This window comes from Bicyclus anynana, chromosome 7, assembly GCF_947172395.1.
Source record: "Bicyclus anynana chromosome 7, ilBicAnyn1.1, whole genome shotgun sequence".
Lineage (NCBI taxonomy): Eukaryota > Metazoa > Arthropoda > Insecta > Lepidoptera > Nymphalidae > Bicyclus > Bicyclus anynana.
Window position 1 is genome coordinate 15,651,620 of NC_069089.1, and position 21,254 is coordinate 15,672,873.

Consider the following 21,254-nt stretch of genomic DNA (forward strand, 5'->3'; position numbering starts at 1 on the left):
ATTAATATCAACTCTGCAATGGGTTGTGGGGTGCGCGATTAATATTGACGCCGACCGCAAGATGTTGTGTTAATGAATCGATCCAATTAGTGGGCTTAAATCACATCCCGGCAATATCGCGCGATGGCAGTTTAAAGTATAGTTATATAAACCACGTTGTATTCAAGTGGGTTATTGTTCGTCTTCTATCTTCAACTAGTGTTTACTTCCTTTATGTTTTCTTTTTCAAGTTAACTCCCACTTGAAATTGGATCTAACACTTGAAAGAGTAAGCAGATAGCCCACCTGATGATTGTCCTAATAGTTGATGTAATAAGAAAATAATTAATTTAATGATAAGCTTAAAATATTACCTAATAGAGCAACACTTCGTAATTCATCCTTTGCCGTGTAAGTAACCTATGCGTTTTTGACAGCCTCCGTGGCGTAGTCGTGCGCGGTGGATTTACAAGACGGAGGTCCTGGGTTCGATCCCCGGCTGGACCGATTGATGTTTTCTTAATTGGTTAAAAGTTAGTTAGTTTATAAAAAAAAACTACTGTAACTTGAATTACAAAGTATTGGTTTTATAGTGCTCATTCGATTTATACGTACTGCCATAATTATTTATACGAATTATAAATACACTGGACTGTATGTATTCATACTTGAGGATATGTAGGCGGGGCCTACATATCCCCTTGCTTTTTGTATTGCTAAAGCGTCAGCTTTAGCGTTTAATGTTCTGTGCGCACTCCAATAGTAGCTCTTTGACAGGTGAACTGGGGTGTGATTCCGCTATTTTGTACTCGTCTACTACTATTTTTTATCCCCATATTCTCATGTGAACCGGAACTACGCGAGTAATACCGCGGGACTTCGGCTGTCATGGGGTTTTAAAAATATTTTTAAGCCTTTTTTATCTAAAAAAGAAAAAAATCGGAATGGGTTATACGTCCTTCAATCTCCCCATACAGAGCTCATTCTAAATGCGACCTCATATAAGGGACAAGTTTAATCCGTTCCACGCTCGCAACTGAATCAATGTAGCACTTTGAAAGCTCCTTCCAAACTTTACCATTTGAGACCGTTCGAATGCCGTCCACTAAATTAAGTCCCTGTGTTACCAACCGGGCGCCTGTGCCCATCGAATAGGAGACTCTCATTTGTTTTATAACGACTCCTTCAAACTGGGATTTGTACGGTATTTAAACAGTCCACATCACAGATATAAGAGGTAACTAGATTTATAAAGTGTAATTCTTTGTATTGAAACCAACGTACCCAGGGGCGTGGCCTAAATGGCTGTTTAATATTTAGTGAATAATGAAATATTAGAGTTGAATATTATTTATTCCTTTTGTCACAGAACAAAACAAGACTGCTAGTAAATGCGCGGACACGTTTGCGATGTTCCGCACACCCGGGTGTACGCGGGCCACGCCCCCTTGCCACTTCTATTGCTAAAAGCGTTAGCTTTTAGCGTTGTCTGTTCTGTAGTCCACATACTGTCGGGAGAGATCTATTTATTTTAACGTGACAAAGCTTTATAATTTGATGAAGCTGACTGCCAACTTTTTTTACAAGAAATACAGTACATTCTGGTCTATGAAGATTATTAAACAGTATTTTAGAAAAACGAACATTTTCTTCTGAAAATGCAACCATTCCATCGGTATTTTCTTATGACGTTGTCACGTTCAACTATCGTCAGTAAAGCAACTTTACAGACAACCGATTTTTTTATATATAACAGCTTATTTTCTTAAATAGTAGAACCATGTTTTGTTCTCTGTATAACCCGATAGTATAGAAAGAGAAAATGGAGGTATATTCGAAACTCGTATTTGCGAGTAATTTAAAACATCGTTACAGAATAGCCTGAAATTTCAATATGTCTATTTTCTGTTTATGTGTTAACAAAAACTTGTACAGCTTTCCCTCTATTATTACGCTAGGGCATCATTTCTTTTTCTTCGTTGGGATGTATTGGTATAAATACTGGTATAGCGTTCCAAACCCAATTACTATTGAGATCGGAATTCAGAAGGGGCATTGTCAGAGATTTGTAAGGTTTTCTTCATATTCGACGCTGCATGAATTTATTTGGTTTCTTTTTCATTAATTTCTCAAGGATGTGAGATTGGAATACCTATACTGTAACGTCTCTTTATACATATAAATATACCTATATCCTTTTATGTAAAACTTTTAGTTCAAACTCAAATATAATTTATTTCAAGTACTATTTTCTTCCGCTTTTGTCGGCTTTCTAGGGCCATGATAGCCCAGTGGATGCGACCTCTGCCTTCGCTTTGACGGGCGTAGGTTCAAATCTGATCCGAAGCATGTACCTCCAATTTTTCAGTTGTGTGCATTTTAAGAAATTAAATATCACGTGTCAAACGGTGAAGGAAAACATTGTGAGGAAACCTGCATACCAGAGAGTTTTTTTAATTCTCTACGTGTGTGCAATCTGCTAATCCACATTTGGTCAGCATGGAGAACTAAGGCCTAATCCTTCTCGTTCTGAGAGGAGACTCAACTCCTCGAATATTATCCAGTGCTTACTGGTGGATATTATACAGTATGTACCTACTCGTAGATGATTTTGACTGAAATTAATTTGATGCTTATTTTATTAGAGTTAATTTAGACCCAAATAGAGAATAGCCGTTTGTCTCGGTCATTATCTCTTAAATCTGAACCTTAATCCCATTTACCTGCATTGGAAAAACATGGTGGATCTAAGCTCCAAATTGCCTCTCCTAACAAGAAGTAAGCCTGTACACTTATTGACAACAGTATTGCGTGTATGCGGCAACCGGATTACTCACACTAATAAAGCTACAGTTAAAAAAAAAGAAATAACATTTTCAGTAATAAGTATCCAATTCTACCACTGACCCGTTACGTAACATAACCCTTGGATAAATTGCACGAAAATCGGATCCAATACGTCCGAAATCAAGCACACTCGCTTCCATTACCAAAATAGGCTGGCTCAGACCGATATCGGGCCAATTATGCCTCTCACATACAAAATACTGACATACATACCTTATACAGTGCCATACCTAAAGGCCTGCCCACATTAAGTACCTACTTCTAAAAATTATCATTATTACCCAATTCTAAAGGTTCATTTATTACAAGGAGCGTGCACATGTTTCTAACTAGATCGATGTAACAGCTGAAAGTATCAACGCCGTATGGGCCAATCTTGTGCTCAGCATTGTGCCGCATAAACTAAGCAAAATTAGTTTATGCGGCACAATGCTGAGCTTTTCGAGGTTGTGTCAAACATGACAGAGTGGTGTTTGATGCTTCGGCTACTTGAGTTGTAATATTCATTTGCCCAGCTGGCCTATTCACTAATTTGGTCTTTATTAATAACCTATTTAAAAAAACATCAAATCAACTGAGAAATGTCATCTACTTTCTGTATGATATCCACAATGGGATGAACACCGGAAGCACCGGATGAACATTTGTTACATAGCATTTCAATTTCGTATAAATCAATTACTAAGATACGACAAAGTTACGGAATTAGCCTGCAAGTGGTTTAGGCATGAGGCAGTACAACAATGCTTTAGATGGGAGTTAGTAGGTAAGGATACATTAAATGAAGAATACCTGTCGGATCTCACTATTCGGGATAATGGTAGGTTCACGAAGTCTACAGGAAGTTTTGAGGAGGGAACACTATCGAAACTCTAGTGAACCAGTGTCCTATATATAACTAACCAACCAACCTATTTTCCTACTCCGGAAAAAGAAGAAGAAACCCCAGGATCTCGTAACCCATTTCTGGTATCCACTGGACTAACGATACAGGCGCCAAGACAGACGTCTTTACGTCTTACCTATTTCTATACCTGATTATGATGACCACTTTTTCTTCTTTACTCGAGAGTATTTACCGCGCCACTATAAAACCGTGCAACAGCAATCAATTCCCCGTCGCAGCTTACAAAAACATTTGTCCAGCGTCGTATTTTTCTTTTACCGCCATCAGTGGACGTATATTAGTACCGCGTTCACGTGCCGAGTGCGAGCGGATGGGAATAGTTTTTGCTGTCATTACTTTAGCGTCGGGACTAGAATATTATTAAAACGTGTGCTTGCCCGCATTTTTGCGGGCTGATTGCTATGACACCCTGTGCATGTTTATATTGTCATCTTGTGATATCATCTCAACTGCCTAGTTGGTCCCAGTGGTTATGTAGCTTCGTATCCCCAGATCCCCAGGTGCTATAAGTTTAAGTCCTGGGTCGGTCTGTTTAGTGCTGACCTTTGCTTACCACCATCATTGACGTATATCATATATACAGTATTCACGTGCCGAGTGCGAGCGGTTGGGAATCGTTTTTGCTGCCTTTACTTTGGCGTCGGGACTAGAATATTATTAAAACATTTTTGCGCGGGCTGATTGTTATGATACGAATACCATGTTATGTTTATATTATCACCTTGTGATATCATTTCAACTGCATGTTTGGTCCAGGGGTTATATGTCTTCGAATCACCAGGAGTTCAAGTCCTGGGTCAGGCTCTATAATGCTGACCTGTTCTTTCCGCCAGTTGTGGACGTATATTAGTACCGTCTTCACGTGTGTGTGGAAGCGGATGGGAATAGTTTTTGCTGCCATTACTTTGGCGTCGGGAGTAGAATATTATTAAAAGCTTAGCCGCATTTTTGTGCGGCCTGATTGCTATGATACGAGTACCCTCTATAAGTATATTTATATTGTCGTCTTCTGATATCATCTTAACTAATGGTTATTTATTTAGGACAAAGATGTTAGTTTTTAGTAAAGTACGTTTTATATGTAGGTACTAATAACGCATTTTAAATTATGTTTCAAAATGCGTATACATTTAAATAATAAAAATAAAATACATTTAATGTAAGGAACCTAAAAATTGTAACTCCTTATTGACTTTCATCAATATACGTTGAAAAGATTTTTTACTTATTTTGAACTGAAAATTATAGTTACAAGGTTCTAAACGTGTCTTAGTCTGAGAAAAGCCCACAACAAACTCAGCCAAGGTATTTTTTGTTTTCCACCATTTTACAAACTTAACTAGAACTAAGTACATAATCGTATAGTGAAGTTCAACACCAAGCTTTTTTATAATTTAAATAAATCTATACCTAATCTTGCGTTCAATAAAAACTTTAAACTTATTGAGAGAAATACCAGTGGTTTTATGTGGAAATTTATTATAAAAATTACCCTTAAAAGAAAACACTAACAAGTGAACCTAGATAAAAGCTTGTAAAAGAACGAGCTTTAATAAAAAGTCATAACTTATGTTGTTTACTATATTAAGTAAAAAAAAAAAAATGAAATATAATAACTAAACTTTTAAATAACTCAAAGTGCCCGCTGTTAATGCGACCCCACCGCGCTCAGTCCGCAAACAATTACATTACATCAAGCGTCGCCCGAGCTTTAATGCAATTAGAAGTCGGGCGGCGGCCGATTTATACGCAGTCGTGTCGAGGTGTTGATGCTAACGTCGTTACACGCGCACAATATGACCACTTTCGGTAACTCGGTTTTACTAACGAGCGATGCTACTGCATCTGCTACTTACTACTTTACACACACACATACAGATACACACTCAGAGATACACACAAACAAAGTTGTATATGTAGTCGTGTCGAGGTGTTGATGCTAACGTCGTTACACGCGCATAATATGACCACTTTCGGCAACTCGGTTTTACTAACGAGCGATGCTACTGCATCTGCTACTTACTACTTTACACACACACAGACACACACTCAGAGAGATAAACAAACAAAGATTTATACGCAGTCGTGTCGAGGTGTTGATGCTGACGTCGTTACACGCGCATAATATGACCACTTTCGGTAACTCGGTTTTACTAACGAGCGATGCTTCTGCGTTTGCTACTTACTACTTAACACACACATACAGAAGCGCACTCAGAGAGACATACAAACAAAGATTTTTACGCAGTCGTGTTGAGGTGTTTATACTGACGTCGTTACATGCGTACAATATGACCACTTTCGGTAACTCGGTTGTACTCCATGCCTCGGATAATACATTGAACCATCGGTCATCTATCCATACTATCATAATTGATATAACAGTAGTTACTAGTTAGTAACTAATAACTTGTAAGTAACAAAGTAAGGAACGATGGAGGAGGAATATGGGAGAAAAACTGGAGGAGGTGAACCATGGGTTTTGAAGGTAGTAGGTTTAACGTTGTCAACTTTTATAGTAAAAGTATAAAGACTGATTTTCTTGAATTTTCTTTTGGGTAATAGGATTTCTACTCAGTCGTCTGACACTCAGCTTGGTGGTAAGCCTTCGTAATAATAATCCTTAAAGTTGAAAATTTAACGGTGTTATAACACAGCAATACTGCGTGTTATAACAGAAATAAGCGTGGCTGTAGTATTTATCTGGACGAGTCGTGGTAAATTCTCTACTTTTTTAAATATTTGGCAATGATTTTGAACAGAGTTATATTACTTGTCGGTAGAATTAAGAGTGGTGGTAGTTTTTCCCCGGATAAATATACCCCTCTGTCGCAAATGACTCTGCTATTAAACTTTTTGTATTACTTTTGTACTTATTATATTTAGACTTGAGTAATGTATGTAAGGTATGTCATGTCTCGGGTAGCGGTTATGGGTGATCAAATAAAAGTAGGCTCCACTGATAAACACTTATATTGACTACTAGCGGACGCCCGCGACTTCGTCCGCGTGAAAGTCGTTGTAAACTTTCAACTACCCCTATCCTACCCTACCCTACATCTATCCTACCCTATCCCAACCCTACCCCTATCCTACCACTACCCTACCATACCCTACCCCTACCCCACTCATTAAGGCTGCACTTCTTTATTTATTCCCCCCCCCCCCCGCAAGTCGCGTCGAGCATGAATTAGTATTCACGCGCGATGGCTTAGCGTATTTCTTATATAACTTTGGTGTTTCTTTACCCTTTGGTGATTTTTATGATTCTTTTTTTATTGAATAGGTAATAATGTTAACTTTTTTAGTTAGGGATTAGTGATGAGTGTTATAAACATAAGAGTTGACAAATATAATTAGAAAGCTCCGAACTGCTAAGCTATCGGGAGTTACACGTGTTATTGTGAGTCAACCATAAAAGATAGACATATATATGCTGTTGTGTTTTTATAGATAATTTTAAGGAGAACATTTCCATCATACATGATTTTTATGTAGCTTTAACCATTAAGGCTGTACACGCGACGGAAGCTTAAAAAATTGAGTAACTTCTCCCGTTTTCTCAACATTTCTCTTCACTGCTCTGCTCCTATTGATCGTAGCGTAATGAAAAGTATACTATAACCTGCCCAGGAGTATGTAGAATAATTGTACCAAGTTTCGTTAAAATCCATCCAGTAGTTTTTGTTTCTATAAAGAACAGACAGACAGACAGACAGACAGACAGACAGACAGACAGACAGACAGACAAAAATTTTACTAATTGCATTTTTGGCATCAGTATCGATCACTAATCACCCCCTGATAGTTATTTTGGAAATATATTTCATGTACAGAATTGACCTCTCTACAGATTTATTATAAGTATAGATAACGTACAACGGCAAGTAACAACTGGGCGACAAACCACCCGTATCGACTTCGTCATAATTGTTAAGAAAATGCTTATGTAGCATTTTACATTTACATATCAATGTGTGAGTGACCACCACAAACTATCACTTATTTGTCCCTTATCTTGTTCCAGGTACAATAGCGCTAAGGGACGTGGCGCTCTTAGCCCCCTCCGCCGTCAGTTTAGGGGACACCGTACAGCTCGGCTGCAAGTGGACCCTCGAAGGTAACGAGACGCTCTACAGCGTCAAGTGGTACCGAGGAAGGCAGGAGTTCTTCAGCTACCTGCCCAAGGAGTATCCCTTCACGAGGATATTTGCACAACCGGGAATTGACGTTGATGTGAGTAAATTATTCAATAATTATTCGTATTCAGTAATTGCGCGTATCTGCATGAAGGTGGAGGCAGTTTAAATAGTAGTTCAAAGAGCATACAAGAGCCACCGCCAAGGCTTTTTAAAATAATATATAGGGTAAAAATATATAAATATATAGGGTAAAAATATATAAATATAAGCCGTTGCGTATCGCTCGGTAAAATAAATTAAGATATCGTTATTGAGAAATAATACAAAAAGAAACTTCAGCTGACTTATGCTAACAGCTATCCAAAACATGCCCACGTCGAATGGTTTAAAGAATACTGGCTGTCCATCAGCCAGGTTGATGCCTTTGTGTAAAAAATAAGCCAGCCATACTGTAGGCCTGAGGTTCCCAAACTTTAATTGCTCGTAGACCAAATCAAATTTAACTGGTGGACCCGCTGCTAAATTTCTATCCAAAACTCAACAGAATCAAACCACGAAATAACAGTTTAAAAAAACAGTTGCTTAATTAATGATTACTTAATTCATTAATTGATTTTTCTGTGAGTGGGTGGCAAAAAGTAAAATTGTCCAGGCAAAAAGCACAATTGCACAAGGAAGCAATTATAGAAACCAGATATATTTTTGTATACTCCCGCTTACAAATAGTGAACCCCCATTTTTATGTCACATCAACGTAGACCTTCGCTGAGTCTTTTGTAGACCCTGGGAGTCAACCTGAACCACTTTGGGAATCGATGCTGTAGGCTGACAAGCACTTTCAAAACGTCAAGTTTGTCTATTTTCTAGACACCACAGGTTCGGTAGATAGGTTCCGCTGAGAAGAGCCGGCAATAAACTACAGTTGCAATTAATAAATAAATGAAATATCTTAATTAACTCCTACGCAGTGTTAGACATTAGACCATAGAACGTAACAGTGAAGGTCTGATTTCCTCGAAGGCAAACGTTTGATCGTGGCAGTAGAAAATGATGGAGGTACTCCAATTTAATCATTGCCATTCATAAAAATCCTCGGCTCTCGATTCAATTGAACTCATGAATATTTGAGAGCGTCTAAGCGAGGGTACCTTTCCGTTTTCGAAGCATTTATAATACGGCGTTTTGTAAGTTTTTTTTTGTACTTTGTATGATGGAACGGGCATTTAGCTGGCGTGTTAATTGAAATGTTTGAGTTTTGAATTACTTTCGAACTTTGGACGGATTCTTTCATAGACTATTTTTTAATCCGTTTTTTGCACGATCTTCTTTCTGTTAATTTTATAATCGTCGTAATCTGTAATCGTAAAACTTCACTGGCTGATGCCACACGGTTTCACCCCCGTGGTTCCCGTTCTCCGTAGGAATACGGGGATAATATATAGTCTATAGCCTTCCTCGATAAACGGGCTATCTAACATTGACAGAATTTTTCAAATCGGACCAGAAGTTCCTGAGATAAGCGCGTTGAAGCAAACAAACAAACAAACTTTTCAGCTTTATAATATTAGTATAGATAAGGACAAGACTGATATTGATGTAATTTATTAGCGTTATACAGATCTTTGCATAGTTTGCAATTATCACTGGACCCAGTTGATGGTGCTGTATTAGGATTTTAATTTGTTGGTTACCATGGAATTCTTTATAGCAGATTCCGTCTATCCATCGTTATATTTATAATCTTAATTATCGTTATTTAAGCATTAAATATTTTCATAATAATAACACCGGTCCTTAAAGGAGTAGTATAGTGGGTATAAGGGAGCATGTTTTCCATAAAATGGCTTAAAGGGACCTGTTTTTAACCAACTTGAAAAAAAGGAGGAGGCTCTCAATTTGACGTGCATGTTTTTTTTAATGTTTGTTACCATAATATAAGTCTGTCATTTATTAACCAATTTTGAAAAATCTTTTTTTTTTGTATTAAAGAGTATACTTCCAGATTAGTTCAATTTCATTTTATGAAAATCGGTTCAGTAATTTTATGTTAAAGTCAAAATATCTGAAATACGTCTTTGAAGTCGGTTCCATTTTAATTTTAAAAAGATTATCTAATAAGTGTCTTAAATTTTTTAAAATGAAATGAAATTAAAGTTTATTATTTATAATTTTAAAGTCACTGATGTGGATGTGACCTTCTTTTAAGTAAAAACCTGTGTCAGAAGGTCTCGCTCTTCCTTGATAACAAATTTAAATAGGATGATGATGATGATGAAAGGGAATGAGGTTGATAGTTTTTCACTTAAATGTTATCATGCAAATGTACCATGTTCTTGTCCTTCCACGCAATTTAACTTTAAAAAGTTGCTCACATAAATTTCCTTTTTAACCAGCTTAAAAAGTTTAATAAAAATTCGACAAGGACTTGGACGTTCATTAAAAATATCTGGAATCTTGAAAGTTACTCGGCATAATAATATAATTTGGAAAATTATTATCTCTTGGTAACTTTGTGAAGTTTATAAAGTTCAGTTTTGCTTTAAAGTAGGAACGTCCTGACTACGAGTACGAACTATGGGGTAAGTAGCTTAGAGATACGCGGAAATTTGCTTTTCTTTAAATATGTTTGTATCAACTTCCTCCTTAGTTAGAGAACATCGGGAGCTTACGGAACTTGTTGGCTATTTTAATAAAAGTTATAAATGTAAAAGTTTGGTGATATTATGGTGTTAACAAATAAGTTATACACGATTGAGTTTTCAAACGTAAAAATAGGGGTATTATAATGCCGAAGTCTGTCTATGTGTCTATTTGTATGTCTGTAGATTTTAAACGAATGGTCTAGAAGTGAAGTGAAATGAAATGGTCTCTGGTGAAGATTATATTATTACTAGCCGACGCCGCGCGGTTTAACCCGCGTGGTTCCCGTTCTCGTAAGAATACGGGTATAAAATATAGCTTATATCCTTCCTCGATAAATGGGCTATCTAACACTGAAAAGATTTTTCAAATCCGACCAGTAGTTCCTGAGATTAGCGCGTTCAATCAAACAAACAAACTCTTCAGCTTTATAATGTTAGTATAGATTAGAGCCATTATAGCCCAGTAGATAATATGTATATTTTAAGAAATTAAATTAAATATCAAACAGTGAAGGGAAAACATCGTGAGGAATCCTGCATACCTGAGAATTTTCTTAATTCTCTACGTGTGTGATGTCTACCAATCCGCATCAGTCCCGCGTGGTGGACTATTTTCCTAACCCCTCTCATTCTGAGAGGAGACACGAGCTCACAAGTGAGCCGAATATGGCTTAATAATGATGATTATGATGGTTAGATTACAATGCGGTTTTCGTTTGAAAACAAAAAAAAGTTGTTTAACATAAGAAACTAAACTCTTACATATAAATCGAAATAAAATTAAGCGGCTTCCGCTTGCTTCTAAACTAATAAACTTAGTTATTATAGGGTATTTACGAGTAACCTAGGCTTTCAGCTCATAATATGAACTGTAAAACCGAAGTTGATTTTACTTTGTTTGCAGTTTACTAGCCGACGCCCCGCGGCTTCTCTCGAGAAGTTCCTGTTCCCATGAGGATACGGGAGTAAAATATAACCTATGACACTCACAAATAACGTGGTTTTCTAGTGGTAAAAGAATTTTTAAAATCAGTTCAGTTGCCCCCTACAATACCGCAAACCTTTATAATATTAGTATACAAAATTTTATAAACATTCTTTCGTTGTGCAAGCTGTTAAGTTATGGAATTTTGACGGTTTCAACAGCGGTATGCGCGTGGATTCACAAGACGGAGTCCTCGGTTCGATTCCCGGCTTGGCCGATTGAGATTTTCTTAATTGGTTCTGGTCTCCTGGTGGGAGGCTTCGGCCTTGGCTAGTTACCTATATATCTATAGAAGTACAGTTTTGTTTTCTATTATCAATTTTCTTGCAGTATTATTATTGCAGATTTTTTAAATTATTTATGTAATTCTAAACGTATGATAACGTAAAATATGCAATCAACGACTCCCGATTCCATGTAGACGATTGAAGAATATTGTTCAAGGTCATTGAACTTAGTAACATAATAGCATTTAATAAAACTTTATAATATGGCTTGCAGTATGCAATAACGTTTCAAATGCTTTAATGTATGAACAGAGCTTTGAATATTTAAGCTCGCTGGAAAAGTAAATATTATGTTCGCATAGTTCGTTACTTAAGAAGATTGAGAGCTTATTGAGACTGTTATTTAGTCACAAAGTACTGCGAAAATTGAAATGAAATTAAATGTAAATAAACTTTAATGCACCACAATATTAAATGAAAGTTACATTTCGTTGTGAATAAATGTGTTATTTAGAGTTATATAAATTTCGACTCTGTTCTTTCTAATATTATAAATGTGAACGTAAGTATGGCTTTTTGATATTTATTCGAGACTAAACCGCTGATTTTGACGAATTTAAGTACAGTGATAGATATAACCTTGTAGAATAACACAGGCTACATTTTTCACAAAAAATCGTTTGTCTGTAAAGTTGGTTTACTGACGATAGTTGAACGTGACAACGTCATAAGGAAATATTGATGGAATGGTTGCATTTTTCAAAAGAAAATGTTCGTTTTTCTAAAATACTGTTTAATAATCTTCATAGACTAGAATATACTTTATTTCTTGTAAAAAAAAAGTAGGCAACTCTCGAATCCGGTCCGGGGCATTCACCTCCAACTTTTCAGTTGTGTGCATTTTAAGAAATTCGATATCACGTGTCTCAAACGGTGAAGGAAAACATCGTGAGGAAACCTGCATACCAGAGAATTTTCTTAATTCTCTGTGTGTGTGAAGTCTGCCAACCCGCATTGGGCCAGCGTGGTGGACTATTGGCCTAAACCCTCTCATTCTAAGAGGAGACTCGAGCTCTGCAGTGAGCCGAATATGGGTTGATAACGAACGAATGGAGCTTAGACCCACCAGGTTATTCCAAGGCGGTTTGGCAGGCTAAATAGATAACAGCAGCTATTTCTATTTTCCCAACGTGACATAGATGTCAATAAATTGGAACGACCCCCAAAACCCCGGACCCGACCCGGCGGCCGGCCGTGTACAGTAAACACAATTTTATCGGGTCGTTAACGCACTTTTCGTGTTTTATTGTGGGCCCATTGTAAGGGAGATCCGCTTTACGAGCGCCACTAAAAACCTGCTCGTTTCATACTGATCATATAGGTGTAACGAGCACATTTTTTGCTAGGCAAAGTTTTTATTATTGTTAGCACCATATTCATCCAATACTTAGACACATACATTGTCATTCCAGCATATTTACTGGAAAATTTATAGTTATAGTTACTCGGCAGCTATAACTATAACTTTTCCAGTAATATGCTCAATGCGTCGGTATCAACCCATATTCGGCTCACTGCTGATTTAGAGTCTCCTCTTAGAATAAGAGGGGTTAGGCCAATAGGCTACCACGCTGGCCCTATGCGGATGGCAGACTTCACACACGCAGAGAATTAAGAAAATTCGCTGGTACGCAGGTTTCCTCACGATGTTTTTCTTCACCGTTTGACATACGTGATATATAATTTCTTAAAAAGCGCATAACTGAAAAGTTGGAGATGCATGACCGAATTCGAACCTACGCCCTCCAAAATCGAAGGCAGAGGTTATATGTAGGTAAAGCTGCCGAGTATATTGGGTATTTATTTTTTACGATTTTTATTTTTAAATTGGCTATTTGGGGTAAAACACCTCATAAAACGTGAGATCGTATAGTGAAATGACTAAAATGATATCTTGCATCCATTCGTAGAAAATGGCAAAAATCTATATTAATATTTAAAGCGGAAGAGATCATTTTCTATGCAGTATTTAACATGTGGGATAGGTAGGTACCTTTAGTAGGGGTACCTTTTTTTAAAAAAAAAAGAATATTTGCTAAATATCTAAATATGACCAACATTCCCATTTCTCTTCCCTTCCCATTCCCTTTGAATTCATATCTATTTTTTTAATTACAAGGGTGGTTTTTTCACACAGACGTAATCGTGGACGTGTGCTAGTAATTTGCGTAACGATTTTGTCATGGTTTTGCCATGCACTACTTTATGAAGTCAACTTTGTAAGGATACCCTCAAAACACGTTTAAACGTTACAAGTACCTTATATCCAAATCTCTTTGACTGGAAAACAAGTTTTATTACTTTCGTCGACTTAGTTATAAGAAGTTTGCAAAAGCGGTCGCAATTCAGATATAATTATCCTGTTTTTGTCATGTTGTTTTGTAGCTAAGGTCTTTGTATTAATTGTTATTACTTTTTTTTTCGCTTGGCTTATTATTATCGAGGTCTGCGAAAACATTTAGTTGGGAGTGTTTTCAGAATCCTCTTGGCTCTGAAAATAAATTGAAAAATACTTTTCTTTACCCTTGTTGTGAAACGAACTAAGAGACAAGCTAATTACTGTTGCCTAATTGGCAACAGTAATTAGCAACTTCGTAATTATTAGTTATCAAAATAGTTGGAGAAAAAAATTGGGAATATCAATCGGGCAAATGGAAACTAAGCGCAATTAATTGTAGGTACCTAACATAATAAATGATTAAGCAGCTTAAATCGTGTTACATGAACTGTGTAGTAGGATTGACGGCCTCTGTGGCGCAGTGGTAAGCGCGGTGTATTTACAAGATGGTGGTCCTGAGTTCGATCCCCGGCTGGGCCGATTGGGGTTTTCTTAATTGGTCCAGGTCTGGCTGGTATCAGGCTTCGGCCGTGGTTAGTTACCCCCTCCGACAAAGACGTACCGCCAAGCGATTTAGCGTTCCGGTACGATGTCGTGTAGAAACCGAAAAGGGGTGTGGATTTTCATCCTCCTCCTAACAAGTTAGCTCGCTTCCATCTTAGACTGCATCATCACTTACCATCAGGTGAGATTGTAGTCAAAAAAATAAAAAAAAAGTAAAGTTGTACACACGATATTAAAACGAAGCAACGAACGAAGCACACAAGGAGCTTTTTAAAATTTTCCATCTAATCTCTTGTATGTATGATTTTATTAGAATGTTTACTGGAATTTAATGGTAGCCGCTGGATGCTGGCGGCTCGAGATCGTTGTGCTTGGAGGTCCACGCTTAGGCCTATGTCCAGCAGTGGACGTCTATCGGCTGATAAGGTTAGGTAAGGTAAAGGAAGTCTCGAAAAAATTCACGACTTCCACAGGATTTGTGAAAAACTAAATATGCGGACGAAATCGCGGACGATCGCTAGTACTTAATAAAACATAGCTCCATACATTTATGTATGGTACATCCGGTACACAGCCTCCATACAAGCGTTAATTACGTTAATAACCGCGTAACAAACTTGGTTTGCACCGACACTGACATTGATTGGAGTTACGGGAATCACGTTAAATTGTCAGCAGCTGAGTATGTTGGCTGACGGGCTGACGGCCGTGGTCGCGTCCACCGAAATTACCATAATAATCTTTGTCAGATGACTGCACCCAATCCAGTTAGAGCGACGCTATGCTAATGCGAGTTAGTGTCTTGCGTCACACCGATCAAAGTATTGGTAGGGGAGCACATGACGCTAAATTAAAAAAAAATGTGAGCCGTCACGTGACGCCTGGCAGATGTGAAACATCGACATTGTTTTGCAAAAGTAATATGCAGAAAAGAACAAATTGTGATAGGAACTAAATATGTCATAATGATACGTATACACTATAGGTATCCGAGTTCAGTGTAGTGAGAGAGATGGCTTAATGCCGGATCGAGTGGGAGAGAATCGCACGGCCGATTGCGCATGGCGACGCGTCGCCACACCGTGCACAATACTGCATATAGACTGTATCCTATGGATATAGACCATCGTATATCATGCGTCGCTACGGCAGAAATCGGTTTTACGTGCGGCTATAGATGTTTCACATCAAAAACTAGTAGATTTTTTTTTAAATAGAAAGAGTAAATTTATTTTCTACTTGCGAATGCTCGCGAGTTCGTCTGCCCTTAGACCTCGATAATGTGGCCATGTCCCAAAATCCGTTCTTAGTAGACGTCTACTAACTATAACTTACCTCCCTGCTTAAAATTTCAACTTTGTACGTACTCGAAAACGAGTTTTCGTGATGAGTGCATTTATTTGAAGAATTCCGCTTTCAGCGGTGGGAGAGAATACCTAACGAGGCAGTGAAATTAATGGTGTTTAGTAGTCACTATAAACAGACAAACCTGACGTTTCATAAGTGCTTGTAAATTATGCCTACTTGACATTTGAAGCTTAAATAGCTTTGCGGTAAAGAGGTCGGACTTTACTAAGAGGTTCTGGTTCGATCCCCGCAAGATGGATTACTGCTGTACCCACTTTTACATATATACATACGAGTACTCCGTTTATTTTTGGCTGGTGGAAGGCTTTTGTGGCTAGTTACCACCCTACCGGCAAAGACGTATCGCCAAGCCATTTAGCGTTCCGGTAAGGAACCGAAAGGTTTGAATTTTTATCCTACTCCTAACAAGTTAGCCCGCTTCTATCTTAGATTACATCATCACTTACCAGCAGGTGAGATTGTAGTCAAGGGCTAACTTGTAAAGAAAAAACATGCAGTCTTTGCCGACTACTTACAGTAGAATGGGAATAATGGTCATATTAATATTATTTAAAAGATATGGCAAATACTTCTTAAAAAGAAAAAATTAATGAATTTTGAATAACGTGGTTAAAACCGTAGGGCATAGCTATTTAACCATAAATTGCTCCATAAGGTATATTATAATTAATTTAGTTGTATGTACGTAAACTTAGTTTTATGGTAAAATTGTGGCCTGCCTAAGTTCATATCAACAGTTATTAAGTTTCCTCAGCGAGCAAACATTTTCCACAAGAAGAAAATTAACTCCTATTCAGCGCTCAATCTCCTTAACTAACAAAGTATGAGGCAAACATATTTACTTTCCTATCTTTAAACTACTTAGTGCAGAGTTCCAGTATTCAGGAACTTCAAAATAGCCGAAGAGCAAGTAAACGATTTGTTGGAAGTTTTAATGCAGTGAATATTTTTTTCATTTCACGAACCGAGCCGTGATAGCTCAATGGATTTTTTCGACCCAATTTCCGATTCGATGAGCCGAATTTGTCAGTTCTTTTTTCTAATTAATACAAAAATAAATACTTAAGTATATTCTGCAATGTGAAATCCGTAAGGTATCGCTTAACCCTACTACAAAGTAACTAAAAACTAAAAATGGGTATACATACATACATACATATTCACATTTCATATGTTATTGACTAGGTTGGAGCGATATTTGCTTGGAAGATGCCATTGCCTATTGACTGTAGTCAAGCGCGCATGGATATGCATCCATTAGATACTATTATAAAACAGAGTACGTACTCCACCGCAAAACTAGTCAAGGTTTTGTATAAATCAGTGTCGAAAAAAGTTAAACCTCCTGGGAGTTTTGATTGAAACGCTTTCAAATTCCTTTGAGGTATAACAAAATAATGGTCTCATACTACGAAAAAGTCTGCGAACATATCTTTTGAATTGTTTAAAGATATGTTTGCAGACTTATTATACCTACCCATTCTATTTTCTAAAAAAGTTGCAATAAAGATAAATTTCTCGTGTAGAGTTTACGCGGGAAAATCTGTCTTTCTAACATAAAAATCTTCATTATATTATGATTTATTTAATTCGCTATCCTCCGCAAAAAACCGACGAACCCATGCGACCAAGTCACTCTACAACTCTACTCTCTACATGATATTTTCTCTACAACGTGCAATCGTACGTAGAGAGTATTTTGTCGGACCTGGGTGACGTTGTCGCATGGGTTCGTCGGCTTTTCGCGGAGGATAGCAAAATAAATAAATCATCACAATATAATCATGATGAACTTCTGCAAAGTAACGCCTGCCTCTATCCAATATATAAAAATCTTCTTCAAAAATAATATAATCTTCTCAGCGTTTACTCTACGTTATGATACATATACAATAGCAATATATTAAAAGGTCATAGTGTATATAAATCATGGATTGCGTCACCTGTATTTCAGCAGCCAGCAGCCAGCCCGCATTGCAGCGACGCATTAGATAGTCGGTGTAGGCTCTATATTACGTTTACTGCCCGTAAATATTACAATTGCCTAATAGAGAGACATTAAATTGATGACAAGCATCATGATGATCTAATGACCGGGTATAAAATGTTTAGTACGAGATCCGGCATAAGAAATATATACCCTCATCTGTTATTTAATTGGGAGAAATAAATGATAGAAAATATTCACATTGACAAGTTGCACATAGGTTGCCTAGTTATTATTGCGAGTATTAATTATTATTTTTTGAAATTTATCTCCTTCTTTCCATTTTTTTTTAAATTTTCTTTTATTTTTTTTTTAAAGAATATTTATTATGTTTTTTATAATAATATGACCAATATTCTCATTCCCCTCCAACTAGTCGGGAAAGACTGTGCTCGGAGTGAGTACGACAATAGACCAACGGGGTGAGGATTGAACCACCACCCCTCGGTGACGAGGCCAACCGCTCTTACCGTTGAGTTATTGATGCCTTCTTTCGATTGGATGTAAACTGTTAAGTAATGTTATTTATATATTTCTAATGCCGGATCTTAGACTAGCTTGTCTTACGAGTAAATGTCGATAATATATTTAATCTATAGGTACTAATATTATAAAGCTGAAGAGTTTGTTTGTTTTATTGAACGCGCTAATCTCAGGAACTACTGGTCCAATTTAAAAAATTCTTTCAGTGTTAGATAGCCCATTTATTGGGGGAGGCTATAGGCTATATTATCTTCGTATTCCTACGGGACCGGATACCACGCGAATGAGACCGCGCGGCGTCAGCTAGTGAATGATAATACGCTCGTCATCTATCGGATCATATGAGGAATTCTCATTGAAGAAGTGTGATGGGTCTAAGCGCTGAATATTCTCTTCTGTTATATGAAAGGCCTGGATCTCCAATATCAGCCTTTTTCAGCGGCCCACTAGAGAACTAGTAGAAGAAGAAGGAGATAGCCACCTTGTCCAATGCGGATTGACGGTCTTATTAAGTTCTTTTTTTATTCTTCACAAGTTAGCCCTTGAATACAATATCACCTATGGTGGTATGGATGGTAAGTGATGATGCAATCTAAGATGGAAGCAGGCTAACTTGTTAGGAGAAGAATGAAAATCCACACCCCTTTCGGTTTCTACACGACATCATACCGGAACGCCGCTTGGCGGTACGTCTTTTTCGGTAGGGTGGTAACTAGCCACGGCCGAAGCCTCCCCCCAGCCTAAAGTTTATAATGTTTGATGTTTCTGACCACTAATGATGACCGGGAGTGTTAGCATTTGTGTATGCTGGGGTATGGGGTTGTAACACCACCAATTTTCCAACTTCGGATTCAAAACATCTAAGAAAGACAGGAAAGCTCCGTTTTTTTTAACCGACCGATGACTCGAACCCTCATCTAACCTAGGAAACTAAGAAGCAGGTTTCACCCTAAAGTAGTCTATGCAAATAGGTTGACGATGATGTACTTTTAAAGAAGTTTTACGTGTACGACGTACTCAACTTTTAGTAGCTCCTGTACTATTATCGGGAGAACAGCAAACTGAACTCTAAAGTTTCGAAGGCTGAGATAATTTTTCAAATTGTATTATTACGCCAAGTGCCCACTTCGGGGAGAAGATTCCAGAATTTCCAGATATTTTAATGAAGGGCCCAGGCTCTTGTCGAGTTTTCATAAAAAAAAACTTTTTTGGAAGCTGCTAAGGGATAATTTACGTGAAACGTGACGGTAACTTTACAAGTTGGATAACGTTACTAGGCATAATCAAGATGGCGGATTTGACTTTGCGAAGATAATTTTGTTAGATATATATTTTACCATAAGGTTTTTTTTTAATCCACGAATAGTGTAAACATGATTAAAGGAATCGTGAATAAGGAGCTTTTACTGTATCTATTATCTATACTAATATTATAAAAGGGTATTTTTGTATAGATAATAGATACAGTAAAAGCTCCTTATTCACGATTCCTTTAATCATGTTTACACTATTCGTGGATTAAAAAAAAAAGGATTTGGCTTTGCGAAGATATTTTTGTTAGATATATATTTTACCATAAGGTTTTTTTTTTTAATCCACGAATAGTGTAAACATGATTAAAGGAATCGTCAATAAGGAGCTTTTACTGTATCTATTATCTATACCAATACTATAAAAGGGTATTTTTGTATGTCTTTGACGGCCTCCGTGGCGCAGTGGTATGCGCGGTGGATTTACAAGACGGAGGTCCTGGGTTCGATCCCTGGCTGGGCCGATTGAAGTTTTCTTAATTGGTCCAGGTCTGGCTGGTGGGAGGCTTCGGCCGTGGCTAGTTACCACCCTGCTGACAGAGACGTACCGCCAAGCGTTTACCCTACGGACAATTTAGCGTTCCGGTTTGATGTCGTGTAGAAACCGAAAGGGGTGTGGATTTTCATCCTCCTCCTAACAAGTTAGCCCGCTTCCATCTTAGACTGCATCATCACATACCATGATGTGATTGTAGTCAAGGACTAACTTGTAAAGAATAAAAAAAAAATGTTTGTTGTTGAAGTTTTAGGGGTTACCGATATCAAAAATTGTTTTTATCATTAGAAAGCCACGTCATTTGTGTATGGTATTAATTTTTTTTCTCCGTATTTACACGAGAACGGGAACAACCCCATTATTATTATGTAACGAAATTAATGTCATATGTGGGAAAACACTTAATTCATTTATCTACCCATATTCGGCTCACTGCTAAGCTTGAGTCACCTCTCAGAATGAGAGGGGTTAGGCCAATAGTCTACCACGCTGGACCAATGCGGATTGGCAGACTTCAGACTCCGGAATCGGAGGCAGAGGTCATATCCATTTGGCTATCATGTCTCAACACTTAATAAAAATATAATATTAACTAGTTTTAAATTTGCGAGTGGTTTTCAAACCATGTCGTATTTATTATGAATATTTAGTAGCTCACTAAAGAGATCTGCAATGAAAGCCCTTAGGGATGTAGAAGATTATAGATACATACTCGTATTTATGTATGTAAATCCATTGATACCAGCAGTGTTATGTTGAGTAGTAGCAGTATTATGTATCCACCTACAACAAACTGTAATATTACAGACATATATTGCTTGGACGTTCTGTAAATAGACGAAACAATATTATAATCAACGACCGCAGTACGCGCAAGGTCTCCATTAATGGGCCTTTTCTCTATTTCGTTCTTACAGATTACAGGATGTTTCGTCTCGATAGGTCGATACATTTGAATGAAAACAAGTAATACTGTTTT

At 37.4% G+C, this 21,254-nt stretch overlaps 1 protein-coding gene across 2 annotated transcripts in view; it reads left to right on the plus strand.

Moving 5' to 3' along the window:
* Positions 1-21,254, plus strand: part of LOC112047244 (uncharacterized) — a 350,719-nt gene that overhangs the window by 127,683 nt on the left and 201,782 nt on the right. For both annotated transcript variants that reach the window (XM_024084289.2, XM_052882394.1), the window contains exon 3: positions 7,761-7,969. In XM_024084289.2, the coding sequence (XP_023940057.2) occupies positions 7,761-7,969 (209 nt within the window). The remainder of the gene's footprint in view (positions 1-7,760; positions 7,970-21,254) is intronic.